The sequence below is a fragment of the Ictidomys tridecemlineatus genome, chromosome 4, assembly GCF_052094955.1.
Source record: "Ictidomys tridecemlineatus isolate mIctTri1 chromosome 4, mIctTri1.hap1, whole genome shotgun sequence".
NCBI classification, from domain to species: Eukaryota; Metazoa; Chordata; class Mammalia; order Rodentia; family Sciuridae; genus Ictidomys; species Ictidomys tridecemlineatus.
The window spans coordinates 64,386,089-64,402,873 of NC_135480.1; the positions used below are offsets into that span (position 1 = coordinate 64,386,089).

General features: G+C 33.5%; 1 protein-coding gene across 11 annotated transcripts in view; it reads left to right on the forward strand.

The window, feature by feature from the left end:
* Emsy (EMSY transcriptional repressor, BRCA2 interacting) overlaps window positions 1-16,785 on the forward strand; it is an 89,064-nt gene that overhangs the window by 8,505 nt on the left and 63,774 nt on the right. For 4 of the 11 annotated variants that reach the window (XM_005323219.5, XM_078046696.1, XM_021725108.3 and 1 more), the window contains exons 4-8: window positions 881-955; window positions 2,315-2,356; window positions 5,674-5,849; window positions 7,462-7,614; window positions 9,571-9,830. In XM_005323219.5, coding sequence (XP_005323276.1) covers window positions 881-955; window positions 2,315-2,356; window positions 5,674-5,849; window positions 7,462-7,614; window positions 9,571-9,830 — 706 coding nt within the window. The remainder of the gene's footprint in view (window positions 1-880; window positions 956-2,314; window positions 2,357-5,673; window positions 5,850-7,461; window positions 7,615-9,570; window positions 9,831-16,785) is intronic. The other 7 variants (XM_021725112.3, XM_021725115.3, XM_040284968.2 and 4 more) reach the window with 5 other exon arrangements.

The following is a 16,785-nucleotide window of genomic DNA, read 5'->3' on the forward strand; positions in this document are numbered from 1 at the left end:
TTTTTTTTTTAAGTGAAAATATGGAAGAGGCTCGTCCTCTTATTTCACATTAATATAGGGGTATTGTTGAGCCAAATTCTCAGTCTTATTGTTTGTTGTTTATGTTTCCTCATGAATTTTGCTTTTTAGCCGTTTAAATGTTTTGGTCCATGGTACACCTTTAGCTTTAAGTGGTAAAGAATTCTATTGGGAGAGTGGTATTTATTTTATTATTTATGAATAGAATGGGTTTTTCTTTTTAAAAAATTGTTTAGTATTAACTTTATATGTATTCACTGCAGGCAAAGGATCAATATAAGCACATTTTTACCACTGGTAACATACAATAATGTAGATGATAGCTGAAGTAATGAGTAATAAAATATTATTGCTCTGGTGTTAAGTTTCATAGCACATAGCATTATATTGCCACTCTCATTTCTTTATTATATTCACTAAACATGAATTATGGATACTTAAGCTTTAGGCAAGATCTTAGAAGATTTTGTTCTAAGTTCCAAATCTTCTTTTCATGCAGTCAATCAGCAATCAGCATCATGATTAGGAGGTCATTGAATATCTGTTTGCGTATTTAGATAAACAGAAACTCTGCTAATCTTGTCCATGACCAAAGATTTCTAAGATTTGGAAGTAATGCCTTGATAGGCTGATTTATCTGCCTGTAATTTCTATTTTTTTCCTTCAGTTAACACAGAATCAGTATGAATCCTTTTCTAAGACTTTGAAGCATTTAGAGATATATATTAGGCTCTTGTCTATATCTTTTCACAAAACAATCTTGTTTCCTGCCTGAAACAAAATGTTGGTTTAACCATTAATGAAAGTATAGAAGAGAACTGCCTGCTTGGCAGAGTTCTATAATGGCTATTTTTTTTCATAGCATCTCAACAGAACGCCATCGTGCTGAAGTTCGGAGAGCAGTAAACGATGAACGGTTAACAACAATTGCACATAAGTAAGCCATTAGTCATACCACCCTGATTTTTTATGACATAGTATAACATAGTTTTGAAACAGTCTTCCTATTGTGTAGCAGATTCCTGAGTCCTTTATCTTAATAACAATATCTCTATACTCGGGGATCCTGACTATAGTGGTAACTGTTTATTCAATTGGTTATATTTTTTGCCTTTTGTTAGTAGATAGCTGAAGGCAAGCTTGAAGTACTCAGGTCAAATCCCGTTACAAGGTAATCTCTGTTTAACCAAAGATCAACTCAAGTTAGCAGATGATTCACTTACTTGAAGGCTAAGTTCAATAACAAAATAATATGCCTCCTCAAATTGAAAGTCCCTTAGAGGTTCTTTGTAATGATATTTGATATGTATGTAATTTCATAAGTAGGCATTATAACTTTGATATCTGGCTCTAATTATTTCCCATATTTTGAGATTCAGAAAACAAGACTGTAAAAGGTATGTTCTACTTTTAAAAAATATGAATATATTTAAATTTACCTTAAAAACCAACAAAATGATAAAGGATTCATATCAAATTCATATCAAATTTTAGATCATTAGAAGTGACAGATGGGTGGAGGGTGGTGGAGGACTGAGAGCAGGAATCAAACATTAATTGAATATGAATGGAGACAGTGCCTCCTAAAGAATAGAGTGGAACAAAATGATCCTTTCATTGTTAATATAAGATGATAGAAACATTTCATAAAATGTTATACTATACTGTTTTTTATTTTTATGTTTTAACATGAAATAAAAATAAAGGAAAAAATTCAGTGCATTTCCATAATGTGATAACTTAAACTTGTATTTAAATCAATTGGCAGAATTTGAATTTACCTTAAAGATCCTTTAATTTTATGTTGTGCTTCACTGTTCCTCATTTTACTTAACACATAAAATGGGGTGCTGTCTTTTTAACAGCATAGTTTGAAAGTTGAGCTGTTAATCCTGCAATTTTGAGATTCTTCAGTGGGAGGTATGCACTGTAGAAATTTGGAAATTTTCCATTAGAGACATTTAGAATTTAGTTGTTAGGGTAACATGGTTGAAACATTCAAATATTAATGTGTTCCTTCTTTAATTTGTTTCCAAACTTTTGAATTGGGATGCTCTAAAAATAATAATAACTGACTTTAGATTCCATTTTGAGAACTGGTAATAGGAAATTTTTGTGCTAGATAATAAAGCAGAAAACAACAGTAGCTTGTGTTCAGAGGCACTTAGAGACAAAATTAGTACTTTAGAAGCGTTGGAACAGTATTGTGGGGCAACTAGTTGTAAGTTGATGCATCAGTGTCATACTTAAAGGATAACATTTATTTAGTCTCCTTTTCCTTTTTTCCCCTTTAAAGAATGAATTTATCCTTATATTTGGGTGAAAGACCAAGTTACAGGTATGCAAATAGGTTATTATTATTTCAGGCTTTTTCTTGTATTTATTTCCAAATTGAAGCTCTCAATTATTCAGGGGCACATCATTCCATTTATTAATTAACCATGCCCCTTGCTTTTCCTTCTCTTCCCCTCCTCCCCTTCCTAATATTGCCCATCCTTTAGCCATTTTGCTGCTTGGGAGTACCTCTAGTCAGAGGGTGGGAAGGGAGAGGAGGTGAAAATTTTAATTAGTCATTTCACTACTTGTTAGTTATCCTGGAAAAGATTTGATGGAAGAATTTACTAGTATTTGCCAAAATATTTTTGGATAATATATGGGTTTCTTTAATCTATATGACCTCTCCCTTTCCCTCCTCTCTCCATTAGCATGGATAATTGAGAGTTGGCTTTTATCTGCCTGTGTTTCCTCTTTTTTTCTCTCCTTTCTGATTTCTTTAATATATGAATTTCATTTTTTGAAGAGTTTACTTCAGTGTATAATTTTAAGCTTCTTAGGTCTTTCTATATTCCTGTTTTAATATTTTACATTGTGGTTTTGGTTTGACCAGATGTATTTATTTGGTGAGCCCAAGGGTGAGTGGGGACTGATGACTGCCTTCTTCTGAGAAGTAGCAAAGAGCCTAGTTCCAAAGATTATCTATGGGAGGGCTTCATACTCTGAGTTTGAAAAAACAACTAGAGGAATGCATCTGAACTGCCTACATTCCCTTTTTCCTCTCTTTTTCCTCCCCCACTGACTACAGCAGTTTAGGCCAGAAAGAATGTGGTTGAAAGGTGATTGGAAAGCCCAGAAGAGATTGAGCACAAAGGAAGGAGAACAAAGGGATCAAAAGTGCGGTGTCTGGGATCAAAGTGAAGCCATGCTTGTGGTTTAAAGCATAGCATTTGTTTATTGTTTAGCACCAGGCCACTTATTAAGTTTGATACTATAATTCAGTTTTGAATTATAACAGAATATTAAAGCTTCAGATTTTTTGTTGTTGTTGTTGTTGGGCCATTCTTGCCTGCTTCGTCTCTACAGTAAGAATAAAGTGGCTGTCTGGAATTTCTGCCCTCTTTAATCCTTTCACCATCAGTCACATGTTCCCAGGATACTTGTGTTTCTATATGAGGATGAGAATTTCTTATTGGTGGTACCCAACACACCAAAGGATTGATGTGAGGGTCAAGGTAGTTTCATTAGTATCATTTTAGATTTCTTAGAATAAGGCCTAGAGCAAGGTTTCCACCTTCCTTTGTCCTACTTAGTATAAATAGAGAGGCATGCTTACATCTATACCAAGATATCCCGTGAAGCCCTTCAGTAAGATATTCATAGTTTGTAAATTCAGTTTAGATGACTTGTGTAAACTAATGCATATTTACACCTTCATTACTAAGCAAATAGGAATTTTGATCTAATTCTAACACAGTATTTAATATTTCACTTACTTAAAAAAGTTTGAGCATGCTTGCATGAGTGGAAATTTGGAAGATTTATAGATCTAAAAAGTTGCAGTTGTGCCTTTCGCACCGTAAGTTTGTCTTTTCAATAGCATATATTCATGTGCTTCAGATTATTAATCTTCCATAATTTCTGCCACCATTTAAACAATGCACCAGGTAAGTGTAGATATCACTTTGTGTGGTAACTCACACCACGCAAGTTTCTAATAAAATGTTAGCAAATAGAAGTAAGCCAATAAATATTAAGTAGCTTTTAGAATTTTTTCCTTAACCAGTTAGCTATACTCTTTTCTGTCTTATTCATGCCACTTTTGTTTTCCAACTAGTATCAATGTGGATCTTATGTAATTTGTGAGGCTTATCAGGGTTTCAGGATCTCCTCTTTTCTTTGTCTTAGATAAGACTGTGTTACATTATGAGGGAATTTATAGATTTTCCACAGTAACACATGTTGACTCCTCAATTTCTAGAAGGTCCTTTCTGAACTAATGTCCTTCTTAAGCTGTGAAGTAATTTATTCTATTCAGTGAAAGTTGGTAGTCATTAGACAACAGTGCACAAATTGGTGTAAATCAAGGGCAAAAGTTAGACATAAAAGCCATTTGGAAAATTTTATATTTTCTACTTATGTAAGCAGATAATTTCAGCAGCATGTTGTATGCTTGTTGAAGGAGACATTTATTAGTTGTGGGATCTTATGCAAGTTATTGCACTAGTCTGTAACTCAGTTTCTTCATCTATAAAACAGAGATAATAAGACTATCAACTTCATAGGTTGTTGAGAGAATTACATGAGTTAATACACGTAAAATGTTTAGAATAATGCCTGATATATATTAAGTCCTTAATTGATTTTAATTATCATTGCTGCCATCATCATTATCATCATCATTGTCATAATTCCACCGCCCACTAACAAGGGCTTTTGTATAGTCTATCTAAATCTAGAGAATCAGTGAATATACAGAATCTTAAACTCTAGGTTGAGTTGTATAATCTGTGGTTTCAAAAAAAGTCCAGATATTTCTGATTTTGTGAAGAGATCAATTGTTTCTGGATAAATCATTAGGGTCTTTCATGGAACCAAATTAAGAGAACTGATAATGTCTTTTGATATTGCAATCTCTGGTCAGATTCCTGGAACAAAACTTGCTCAAGAATTTAGGGTAGAGAACTAATAGTGCTGTATGCCTAGAGAAAGTCAAATTGCCTCAAATCTGGCTTAGAGTGAAGGGTGGTATCAACAAATAAATATAAAATAGCAGCAGATTTCTTTTACCATCCTCATATTTGGTCTATTTTTAATAGGAGATTAATATAATAATATGATGAACATGGACAGTGACACATACTGTCATACAGCTGTCTTCTTCCTTTACTACTTATTAGTTTCCCTCGTTTACTGCCTCAGTTTTCCTTGTTTGAAAGCCTTTAGAACCTCTGGCCATTCAGGCAGTTAGATAATTCTGCAAAAGTTCAATGAATTCTATCCTTAATTATTAAAGAAAATCTGATTTTTTTATGAGCACTTTTTACTTTCTTGGTTTAAGTATAAAATAAAATTCTAAGAGCTAGTAGAAATAACAGTTTTTATTAGTGAAAACATTTAAATTAATGAAAACAAAATATTTAGAAGGCAAGAAAAATTTCATATTATCAATTATGTTTATTATAAGATTGAGATTATAGAATAAAATGTATAAAATCTAAGTGTATGATATCCCTTGTATTCGTAAGTTTGATCTTGCTTGCTTAAAATAAAGCCTCTCCTATTCATTAAGAGTACTTTTTGTAATTTAAAAAGTTATGTTTATTTGATTCATTTTTAATAATTGAGAACCCTTGTAGCAGCATTTTCTCTTTTGTTTAGTATGTCTGGACCTAATAGCTCCTCAGAATGGTCCATTGAAGGTCGTCGGTTGGTACCACTGATGCCCCGGCTAGTTCCCCAAACTGCCTTCACTGTAACAGCTAATGCTGTTGCAAATGCAGCCATCCAGCACAATGCATCCCTTCCAGTGCCTGCAGAAACAGGAAGCAAAGAAGGTGAGTAGAAAAATAATTCTGTATTAGTGATTACTTTTCCCAGAATTTTCAATAAAAATTATCTTATTTTTCATCTATTTTTGTCCCAGTATTTAAAGGTTATGAAACATAATGGATAACTATTCTGAAACTAAAAACTACCAAGTTTTTAGCCTCAGCCCAAATTAAATCTTCCTTTTATTGAAAATGTGAATTATGTTAATATAAAATTGCAAAAGCCTTCTTGGGATGAATTTTTGACATCAGTGTATCTTGTTAGAAATGAGTAGAAGACTTTAATGGAAGGCATTAGAAAATAAATAAGATGGCAAAAGTCATTCAGGTGCTGGAAAAAAAAAGATACTAAACTAATTTCTTTAGAAAATAGAACTCTCTTTTTTTTTTTTTTTTTTTTTGTCTTTTGGAATCAATGGTATATGCCTCCAATCTGTTCTAGTCAGTGTGCTGAATCCATTACCTGGCAGATGGAAATACTTTCTCATTGTTGTTTAATCTAGTAATTGACACATGCTTTAAAAATTCTTGAATTCTCCTGAGGCCACTAAGAGTCATATTAAATTTGAGACCATATTTAAATTGACTGTAGTAGTTTAGGCTGGTTTTGTAAGACAACAACCCTGAAAACAATGCATTTTGTCAGACTATGAAGAATTGCTTTTTCTTGCCTACCCATGGGCTATGGAGCAGAATGAGACACTTCATGCATGCCAGGTTCTCAAGGAAGCTGTATTTGCAGGGAAGTAGTTATTAGTGTGCAAAACTTAGCCTCCACTTGGTTCCAGCTTTCTCTGTTGTTGGAGAGGCATCTTTCTTCTCTTCCCACTTTTGCCTTTTCCACCTACCAACTGTGGTAGAGTGGAAAGAATATATGATTTCCAGTAGTCAAATCTATATTTGAATCTGAGTTTGCCATTTCCTAGTTTTGTGACTGTCAGCAAGTCTTAGCATCTGTGAGCCTTGGATCCTCTCTAAAATGAGGATTCGGTGGTGTGAAAATTAGTGATAATGTATGGAGAGGATTTGGCATATAGTGCATGGTATCCAGTAAATGGTGCCTATGAGCTATTATTCTTGCTGTTGTTGAGCTGTATCCCTTCACTGAATGACAAGAGGTTGAAATTTAATGTTGTCATTATTTTAGTGAGTTACTGTTGTACCACTTGGGTGGCAAATGACTAGTGAGTTGGCTTATATAAAAGAACCTTGTCTTGGTTCTTCTAGAAATTGCTATGGTTAGGGAAGAATTATCCATCACCCCGTCTTTGATGCCATTAGTATTAAAAGGGAATACAAATATGTGTCGTTGTCCAACTCTTGCCATGAATGAAAAATGATTTTCATTTTTTTCTTAGTATAGCTTTGAGTTTGATTTCTTTGTAGCTGTGTTTTCCATTGGCAAAGTCACTCTGCAGATAAACTGTTAAATATTTGGGGAAAACTCCTTTAAGTGATGATTTTCAGGATAATATCTTTTAATCCATGGACCTAATACTGGCCTCTAATCTCTGATCACATGAAAATAATAAAATTGGCCTGCAATAAAAATAATTTTTCTGTGTGCCTGGGCAATTTTGGTAAAAGTTAACAGCAAACTTTTTTATCGTTCCTTCAGTAGTGGTTTGTTATTCCTACACAAGTACCACGTCAACCCCAACCTCTACCCCTGTTCCAAGTGGCAGCATAGCAACGGTTAAGTCTCCAAGACCTGCCAGTCCTGCCTCCAATGTAGTTGTCTTGCCAAGTGGAAGTACTGTTTATGTCAAAAGTAAGTGATACTCTGAGTGTTATCAGGGCCATCTTGGCTAAATACTGCAGCATAGGCTCCAATTAGATCTGCTTCCTGGAATAAATCATCAGGCCACTATTAGCAGTGGTTAGTTTTCAAAGATTCTAAAGAATTCCTTTCTTACCTGTGACCAGGAATATACTGCTTTCAAATCAGTTCTGGGGTTTGAAAAATAACTTCTTTTTTGTTCTCTCTGGGGAATCTGCTTTGAACGTGCTATCCTTCAAGTTTTCACTTGTTTTGATTGTCATGGAATAGAAGTGTGAATAGAAATGGAAAGAATGAGCTTATGTGATTTATTCAATGTCTATTCCTATAATTGTAATCTTTGTAGTGTTTTATATTTCATATAAAATATTATCTACATGTTAAATTCAGTGAAGCATTCTATAGAGTCTTTTATATTTCTACTTGGTTGTAACTTTTAAAAAAGTTTTTATTTTTGTGATTTTTAACTCCTTGATTCTACCCTATGCAGCATTCTGATGTGCTGTTCGCTTTTTGTTTTTTTCTGGTTTTTTTGGTGTTAAAGATATGGGGCTTTAGTGATACTGTAAAAAGTTATTTTACTTAAAAATAATTTTGTTTTTTGTTTCGCTTTTGATGTCAACTGGAAATCATTAGCATTTGCTTTTCATTTTACTCAATGTAGTTGTAAGGTGAATTTGTAACATTTAGAAGTGAGTTTGCTATTTTAGATAGAGCTAATTCTAGATCATTGTCAGCCCTGTTTAGTGTCTAAACATTAAAGGCATAAAGAGTTACATTTTATTACCAACCCATGAGTTATAATGTAAAATTTTTTGTATGTCTTCCCTACACCTCCTGTGTAGGTTGCTATGTATATTTCTAATTTGATTTTTAAGAAGTCTACAAATACAGTTGAGGTTTTTAGGCATAAAGAATAAACTGAGAGCCTTGGACTATTAATAAGTTTATAATTGATTTCTGTGGATTTAGCCAAGGTGGTCTTTTAAAATAACTCTACAAACCCAATTTTTGACCATTTGTTTTTAAACACTGGAAGTGAATTCCAACATGAAGAAACCATTTCACAAAGCATGCAATTTAAAATAAGAAGTATATTGCTTTATACTCAGAAATCAGACTAAATGACATCAGTTTAGGATATGATCAATTGTTGATTTACCTAACTTTGTATGTGTAAGGCACTATACTGGGGAAACCAACCAGTAAGATTTAGTTATTTCCTTCTGGGAGCTTTTTAATAATGGGAGATATGCCCATAAGTAGTCACATTGCCATGTGATAAATGGTACAGAAGAGAATTTACAAAGTGCTTTGTAAGTTCTGAGGAGATGTAGATTAGCTTTGCTTAGAGGAGTAAGGGAAAGCTTCACTAAGGAAATAGTTTGCAGGATGATGAAGAGGTCTTTAATGGTCTTTAATTGTTTTTCCCCAAAGAACAATCCTACATAGAGACCCAGAAATTGAGTATCTCTGGGGAATGATGAGTAGTTCAGTATGCCAGGATTATAGAGGTGTCCAGAATCAGATGCACAAGGCATTATGTTTTTGGAAAGATATGGGGCCTTTAATGATATGGTAGTGATTTTGTGCCACATCTTACAGGGAGCTAAAACTACTAAAGAATTTTTAGGCAGTGAATTTGTCATGATTAGATGTGAAATTTAGTAACCGGTAAAAGGATGGAAGGTAGAATAGAGGTTAAAAGATTGGAAATACCAACATCTTTTAGGAGGTGATTGCTAAAATACAGGCAGGAGGTAAGAAGGCTTGACATGGAGAAGTGGCTAGAAAAAAAGAGGGAGAAATTTCAGGGCTCCTTGGTTGTTTGGACAAAAGGCAAAAGGAAAGGTCAGGGATGACTTGATCACAAACAGGTTTTAAAGATAAGTATAAAATACAGTATTAGTTTGATGTAAATATAACAATATTATCATTGCCTTTCAGGTGTTAGCTGTTCAGATGAAGATGAAAAACCCAGAAAACGAAGGCGAACAAACTCCTCTAGCTCCTCTCCCGTTGTCCTAAAGGAAGTTCCAAAGGCTGTTGTTCCAGTCTCAAAGACCATCACTGTGCCTGTGAGTGGCAGTCCCAAGATGAGCAACATCATGCAGAGTATTGCCAACTCCTTACCACCCCACATGTCTCCTGTGAAAATAACCTTCACCAAACCATCAACACAAACGACAAACACAACAACACAGAAGGTATGTAGTGGAGGGAGTCTCTGTCTACCAGTTTTTCTTTCCATCGCTTTGGGAAAGTATGATTTTGATTTAACAGACTTGCACTGAGTGCTTACTGTGTGCTTGGCATTATGCTGGGAATGTTCACATGTCTTACTTGTTTAATTCTGCATGTAAAACTTGAGATAGGTATTATTATTTCACTTTTTGTATATGAGACTTAGATGTGGAATGATTTGCCTAAGGTGACATAGCTAGCAGGTATACTTCTAGACTTGTGCTCTATTTGATAATTGTAATGTCTTTTGGAAAAAATTTGAAATAAAAAAGTTTTTTGAACTTAACAGTAAGCTTACCTTTAGGAACTCGTTTTTTTTCTCTGTCAGATAATGAAGCTGTCAGAATAGGTGTTTCTTAGAAAAATGGAGGAGTATAATTAAGTGAATAATTGTTATTTTCTTTTTTATTCTTTGAATGCTATCATGAATGTGTTCCTAAGCTCTTCCCTAGGTATGTTTAAGACCTCAGTATTCTGTCAATTTCATGTTATTAGAACCCCCAGTCTTCCCACACTAATGTGGACTCATGGCTTTCTAGGCTTGTTGTGCACCTGTATTTCTGGAATCTCCCTTTATCATCATTCTGATTGTCCCCTCTTTTAGTTTATGCATTCATTTTTCTAGAGCATATTTTCTAGTAGTTTTCTGGTATATGGGTAGATGACAAGTCAATTTCTTGAGACTTTGCATGGTAGAGTGCAAAATTTTTTTTCCTACCCTTTCACTTTCCTAATGGTTTAGTTAGGTAAAGTGTTGTAGGCTGGAAATCATTTTTCTTGTAGGCTTTTAAGATATTGTTCCATTGGCTTCTGGCTTCCACTATTGCTTTTGGGAAACCCAGAGCCATTCTAATTTCAAATCCTGTTGTCTTTGAAAACTCTCAATAACTTTCAGAGTTCTGAAATTTCAAGGTAATGTTCTTTGATTTGGATCTTCATTTTATCCATTAGCTTGTATCCTCAGTGAGCCTTTTCATTTTAAACATTTATGTTCTTCAGGACTCAGAAATTTCTTGAGTTACTTCTTTTTTTTTTCCCCCCCATTTCTTCTTTTTGCATCATCTATTATTTAGGATGTTGAACTACCTGAATTGATCCTGAAGTTTTCTTATTTCTTGTCATTCCCATTTTCCATTTGCTTCCCCCACTCCCCATTTTTGCATAGTTGTTAAAAATTTGAATTCTGGAAGCAGACTTTGTGGATTCGAATCCCAGCTCTTGCCACTTACTAGATATATAACTGTGGGAAAACTAAACTGTATAATAAAAATTCTTATCTATAAAATAGAGAAAACAATATATTTTTTTAGGATTTTGGGATATAAATAAATGAGATAATTTATGTAAAGCTACTTGAGTACAGCCTAGTGCATAGTAAATGTTCTGTAAGTATTATTAGTGTGTTCTGATCTTTTAACCTTCTTTACTATTTGTATGGAATTTTTCATTTTTGCTTATCATACTTTTAATTTCTAGTAATTCTTCTTCTCTGAAAGTTCCTTTTTTTAATTGAAATAGCATGTTGCTAAAGATTCTATGAAAGCTTAGAATCATTGTATTATTTTACTTGATGATATTCATGATAATTTTTTTCACGTTCTTTATCTTACTTGCAAGTTCCTTTTTATCTATTTGTTTTGATCTTTTTCATTTCAGAATTTCCTTAAGTGTCTGGCTGTCTATTTATATATGAAAGTGGGAAATAAAGAAGACAGAAATCTGTCTATATGAGTGGGGCATGTTGACTGGTAACTTTTTAAATATTTTTTTTAGTTGTAGGTGGACACAATACCTTTATTTTATTTATTTATTTTTATGTGGTGCTGAGGATTGAACCCAGTGCCACATACATGTGAGGCAAGCACTCTGCCGCCGAGCCACAATCCCAGCCCCGACTGGTAACTTTTTTGTGAATTTTCCTAGCGGCTGTTTTGTTAAGAAACACTATCTTTTTATCTCCAGCACTTGTCACTATTTTTTTAGGGCTTTTTTTTGATTGGTCAGATTCCTCAGAGAAGACTCTTCCAGTCTCCTGCCTTGAGCAGTATAACTCTAACTGCCAGTATTTGAGATTAACTAGAAGAAGAGGTCTGGATAAACTCATTATATTGACTTGACTTAATCTATTTTCAGTATAACACCAGCCCACCTCAGCTATATCTAGTGTTATCAGATTCCTTCAGATTTAGTCCTTCTCTTGAGACAGTGAAGTCCTAGTCTTCCTTGAGATTTTTAACTAATTTTCCTCTCTTTAGTCCCACTTTTACTCTCACTTCAGAAGTGTCTGGTGTTCTTAATTCCTCAGTCTTTCTGGGATATTCAGGGTTTTTTTGTTTGTTTGTTTGTTTCTTGCTCTTTTGTTTGCTGCCATAGGTTCCCATTTTCTTGGGTATGCTTGATCCATTACTTGTCTGTTTTCCAGTTTCCAAAACTTTGTAGCTGTGTCTCCCTCTCTCTTTTTTCTTTTCTTTTAAGATAACATCTTACCATGTTGCTCAGGCTGTCCTTGAACTCTTGGGCAGAAATGATCCCCCTGCCTCAGCCTCCCACTTAGCTGGGATTACTGGAGTGTGCCTCTACGTCTGGCTGTTTTTTGTTTTAACTCTACAAGGTTTATATGCTTTTTCCCCCTTAATAAACAAACAAACAAATAAATAAATACAAACCCTACTGTTTTAGAGGGATTATGGGGAAGGAGTAGACATAAATTCTGTTCAGTGCATGGTATTTCCACTTTCGAATCTTTAATTTCATGATAACTTTATTAGAATCTCTTGAGTTTTCTGAAACAATATCATTACATAATATATAAATTATTCTTAATGACTGGAAGTGATAAATGGAGCTGGTTTTATTTTCAGTCTGAGGATAAGTGGTTATAATATAGTATTAAAATCAAGCAAGAAATTTTGTTTCAGGAGTCTTGGGTTGGAAATCCAGTTTTCCAGCGTGAATTCAGATAAATCAGTCTTTCTAAATCTTTTTCTTTATCTTTGAGATGAGAGTAATGCCCATCTTAAGAGGTTTTTGTGAGGATTAAATGAGATTGGGTAAAGTGAAATATAAGGTATGTACTAAAAGAAGGTTAGCTTCCTTTCTGTCTCTGTCTAGGTGTTTTATAGAAAGTAGTGTTTTGTTTATCTACACTGTTGGCAAGGAGTTATTCCAAATTAAGTAAGTTTATCAGTTTTCCGAAGCTTACGCCTTGATGTGTTAAAACTGACTATTTTGATGAATCCTTAAATGTCATACTGAGCATAATTTTTATATTTTATTTGATGACGCTTAAGATAATCCTTCTGAATGTTACTTGTTATATAGTATTGTAGTTCTTGTTTTCTGAGCTGGTCCTAGATTAGGTGGCATCAGCCTGCTATATTTTGAATTGCTAAGGCTATTTACTGTAATGTTTTTACTGCCTTCATTACTGGATCTTATTATATCAGTAGTAATTCTCTCTTCCTATCTTCTATTTTTAAAAATGTTGTATCTGAGAAATAACATACTAACCGATAGCTAAAAGAGCACCTATCTCTGATTCATATCCTTCTGCTCCCTTACTGTGTTTTATTTTTATTCATTATACTTATGAATAAAATGACGCATTATAGTTTAAACTTGCTTATTTTCTATTTCTTCTATATAATATATGCTACTGAGGATGGAGACTTTGTCCTATTCATCACTGTATTCTCTAGTGTTTAGAATAATGCTTGGTATGTACTAGTTGCTAATTAATATTTGTTGAATGAGTGAATTAATTAAAACGAATAAATAGATCTGGTTCCAATACTAGCTCTGCTACTTCCCTAGAGCCTCAGCTTCTTTGTAAAATAAAGACAATAATAGTACTTCTTGAGTTATTAGGAGAATTAAAAGGGATGATTCTTGGAAAATAACTTAACATTGTACTTTATGTCACCTAACATTATTAACTTTACAGTCTTTCTTTCTTGGTAGACTCATGTAAAAATGCTTATAATAGCTGGGGTTCATGTGTAAGTGATGTCTGTAAACTAAGTTTCTTTTGATTCATTGATTTTAGTATGTCTTTATTTTATTCTTTCGAATTTTCAGTTAAGAGTGGGTAGTTAAGTTTATCAGGCTTGTGGTACTTTTAAGACGGCACATTTATCTCCAAAGTCACTTACGAGCCATACCATGAAATTTCAGATTCAAAATCTTAGATTTGTTTACTGTATTTAAAGCTAAACATTAAAGGGAGATAAAAAAAAAAAGACTCATTTATTCTACAAGTAATTATTGAGCATCTACTAAGTTCCAGAGGTAAAACTCTTCTACTTCATGTGTACTCAGTGCCATCAGTTTTATTATTTCTTGGTCAAGTGGAGTATGGGTTGGACTACTAAATATTCTGTGGCTGTTTTATTCTTTTGTTGTCCTTTTGCTGGGTAATTGGATTCACTTGGAATCTATCCAAGGCTGTTGTCGTTACTGCATTTGCCTTGAATTTCTCCCAAATCTTGTATAAGTCAATTTAGGCATTATTTTAGGTAAAGTGACTTTTAAATTAAGTATAATTATTTATCAATTTGTGGACTTTATTCAAATTCAGATAAGTTGTTCGTTTTCAGAGTAGACAAATCTCCACCTTTAATTAATGTGGTGCCTTAATTTTAAATATAACATTGGTACAGCACTGATATAAACAAAGCAGCAGAATATAGCTTTATGCTTTCATGTGCTTGATTGATATTTTTCATTTTGTCCTTAGGGTGCAAGTCCCAGCACTCTTAAGGAGTTTTTGTGAGTGCTAGAAGGTCAGTAATTTGAATTATGGCCTGAATAAACTGTTTGGTTCACTTGGTTTCAAAATCCCTTTACTTCCCTATTGTAACAAGTAACTTTAAAGTGCAAGCAGATTTCCCCATGGTGGATCTCTAATTTTGGGTAGCCTCTTTACAGATCAGAAATCATCTTGCACAGTGATCTCAAAATATGCTTTATCATTTGTATCTATAACCTAAAATGTGCTCTTAAAGACTCCAGATTTATTTTGCTGAAATTTTTGTTGTCTTAATGTTATAAGTCTACATGGATACTCTTGTTCTGAAATTGCAATATATAACAAAGTGATCTCTTCCTTTTGCCTTGCCCATGACAGAAATTGCTAATTAACTGAGGCATACTTTCCTGCCACACTGTGGTTAAATGCTCTTCTGTACCACAGTCATTATAAACATTGTGTCTCCAGGAAGATACTACTACTGGTTTAGAATTGACAAAAGTGAAACCTAATGGCTGTTGCTACTCTAATAAGTTTGGTTGTAGTAGTAGCTATGAGTTTTTTGAATTTTAAGGGGCAGTAGAATTTGGAGTGAAGATAAAGAAAATGTTTTTAATGAAACAAAAATGAAGCACATTTAAATACATTTCCAGATTGATTTGATACATGCCTTTACTGATAACCCTTTAACATTTATTATGTAGGAATAATCTACTAATAAGTACTGTTTGTTAACTGCCAAATATTGACCACCTGCTATGTGCCTAGTAAATGCTTTGCATGATTATTTTTTCTAACCCTTGTAATGATTTTTGCAAGGTGGGCATTATTATCCCCATTTTATAGATGAAAAATGGAGACCAGAGATTTTATCGTCTAGGGGCCTGCCATTTCTAAGTGGCTGAGGCAGGATCTAAGCACAGGTTCATTTGACTCTTATGTTTATAGTCCTGTTATCGTATTGGTCGTCTTCTCAGTTTGTATGATGGTTTCTTGGTGGTTGTTTTGTTTTTTTAAATACTATGTAGATATTTGCTGATAAAGGTGCTTATTATTCAAGACCTGTCTTTCTTGACTCCTCAAATAATTACTTGTAATGGACAAGTACTTATATCTTGCAATTCTTTATAAAGCTGAAAATAAATAACATTATTATAGTTGAAGCTTCTTTGAGATGCAGATACTGAGTACAGACTTATTTAGTACATTTTGATTGATTTAACTTCAGGCTTTCTTTACGACCAGTGTAAAAATGAAAAATAATTTCTCCCTTAAATTCTTGGGATTTTTCAAAACTTTTTTTTTTCTGTGCTGGATAGGTAAAGATAATGTCAGTGAAAGAAGAGGAAGATACTCTGTTCTGTTTTGGAAGAAGATACTCTGTTCTCTTTTGGATATTGCTAAAGGAGCATTTTTTTCACCTCAGAGTAAAACTGTGATACTACAGATTTATGAATAGTTTAAGGGTTTTCAATTATACAATGGGGATAATAATAGTATCTGTATCATAGGATTGTTGGCTTATTTTAAAAAGCCAATATATGTTAGCTCTAGGAGGTATTCTCTTTTCTATTTTTTTCCTCATCTTGCCATTTCCATTCATCAACCAGTTTTATTTTCTCTACTTCTCAGAATAATCTGAATTTGATAATTTTTTTTATTCGTACTACTAAAAACTTGCCTAGTCTACTCCAGTAGCTTCTCACTGCTTCTCTTCTTACCTCTCACTACATAGCATCTAGAGTAATCTTAAATATGAAACCCATTTTGTTGTTTCTTTATGTAAAATGCTCCCTTAATTTCTCATTATTCTTAGTATAAAATCTAAATTCTTTAGGTTTCAAATTTGATCTGGCCTCTACTTACTCTAATCTCTCCTTGCCCTATATGCTTTTACTACACTTCCTTTTTTTTCTGTTTATAAATACATTGCTAATTCTGACCTTAGGTTTTTTATTCAATACTGTTCTCTTAGTTTGAAATGCATTTTCTCAAAGCAGTCTACAATTTTCTAGCCGTATAGGCTGTAAACCTTGATGTCTTTTTCCTGCCTTTCTTTTTTCATTTTTCCCTACCAACCTATGAACAAATTCTGTTGGTTTTTCCTTTAAAACATATTCAGAATCTGTTCACTTTTTATGACTTCCACTGCAAACACTTTGGTCACCATC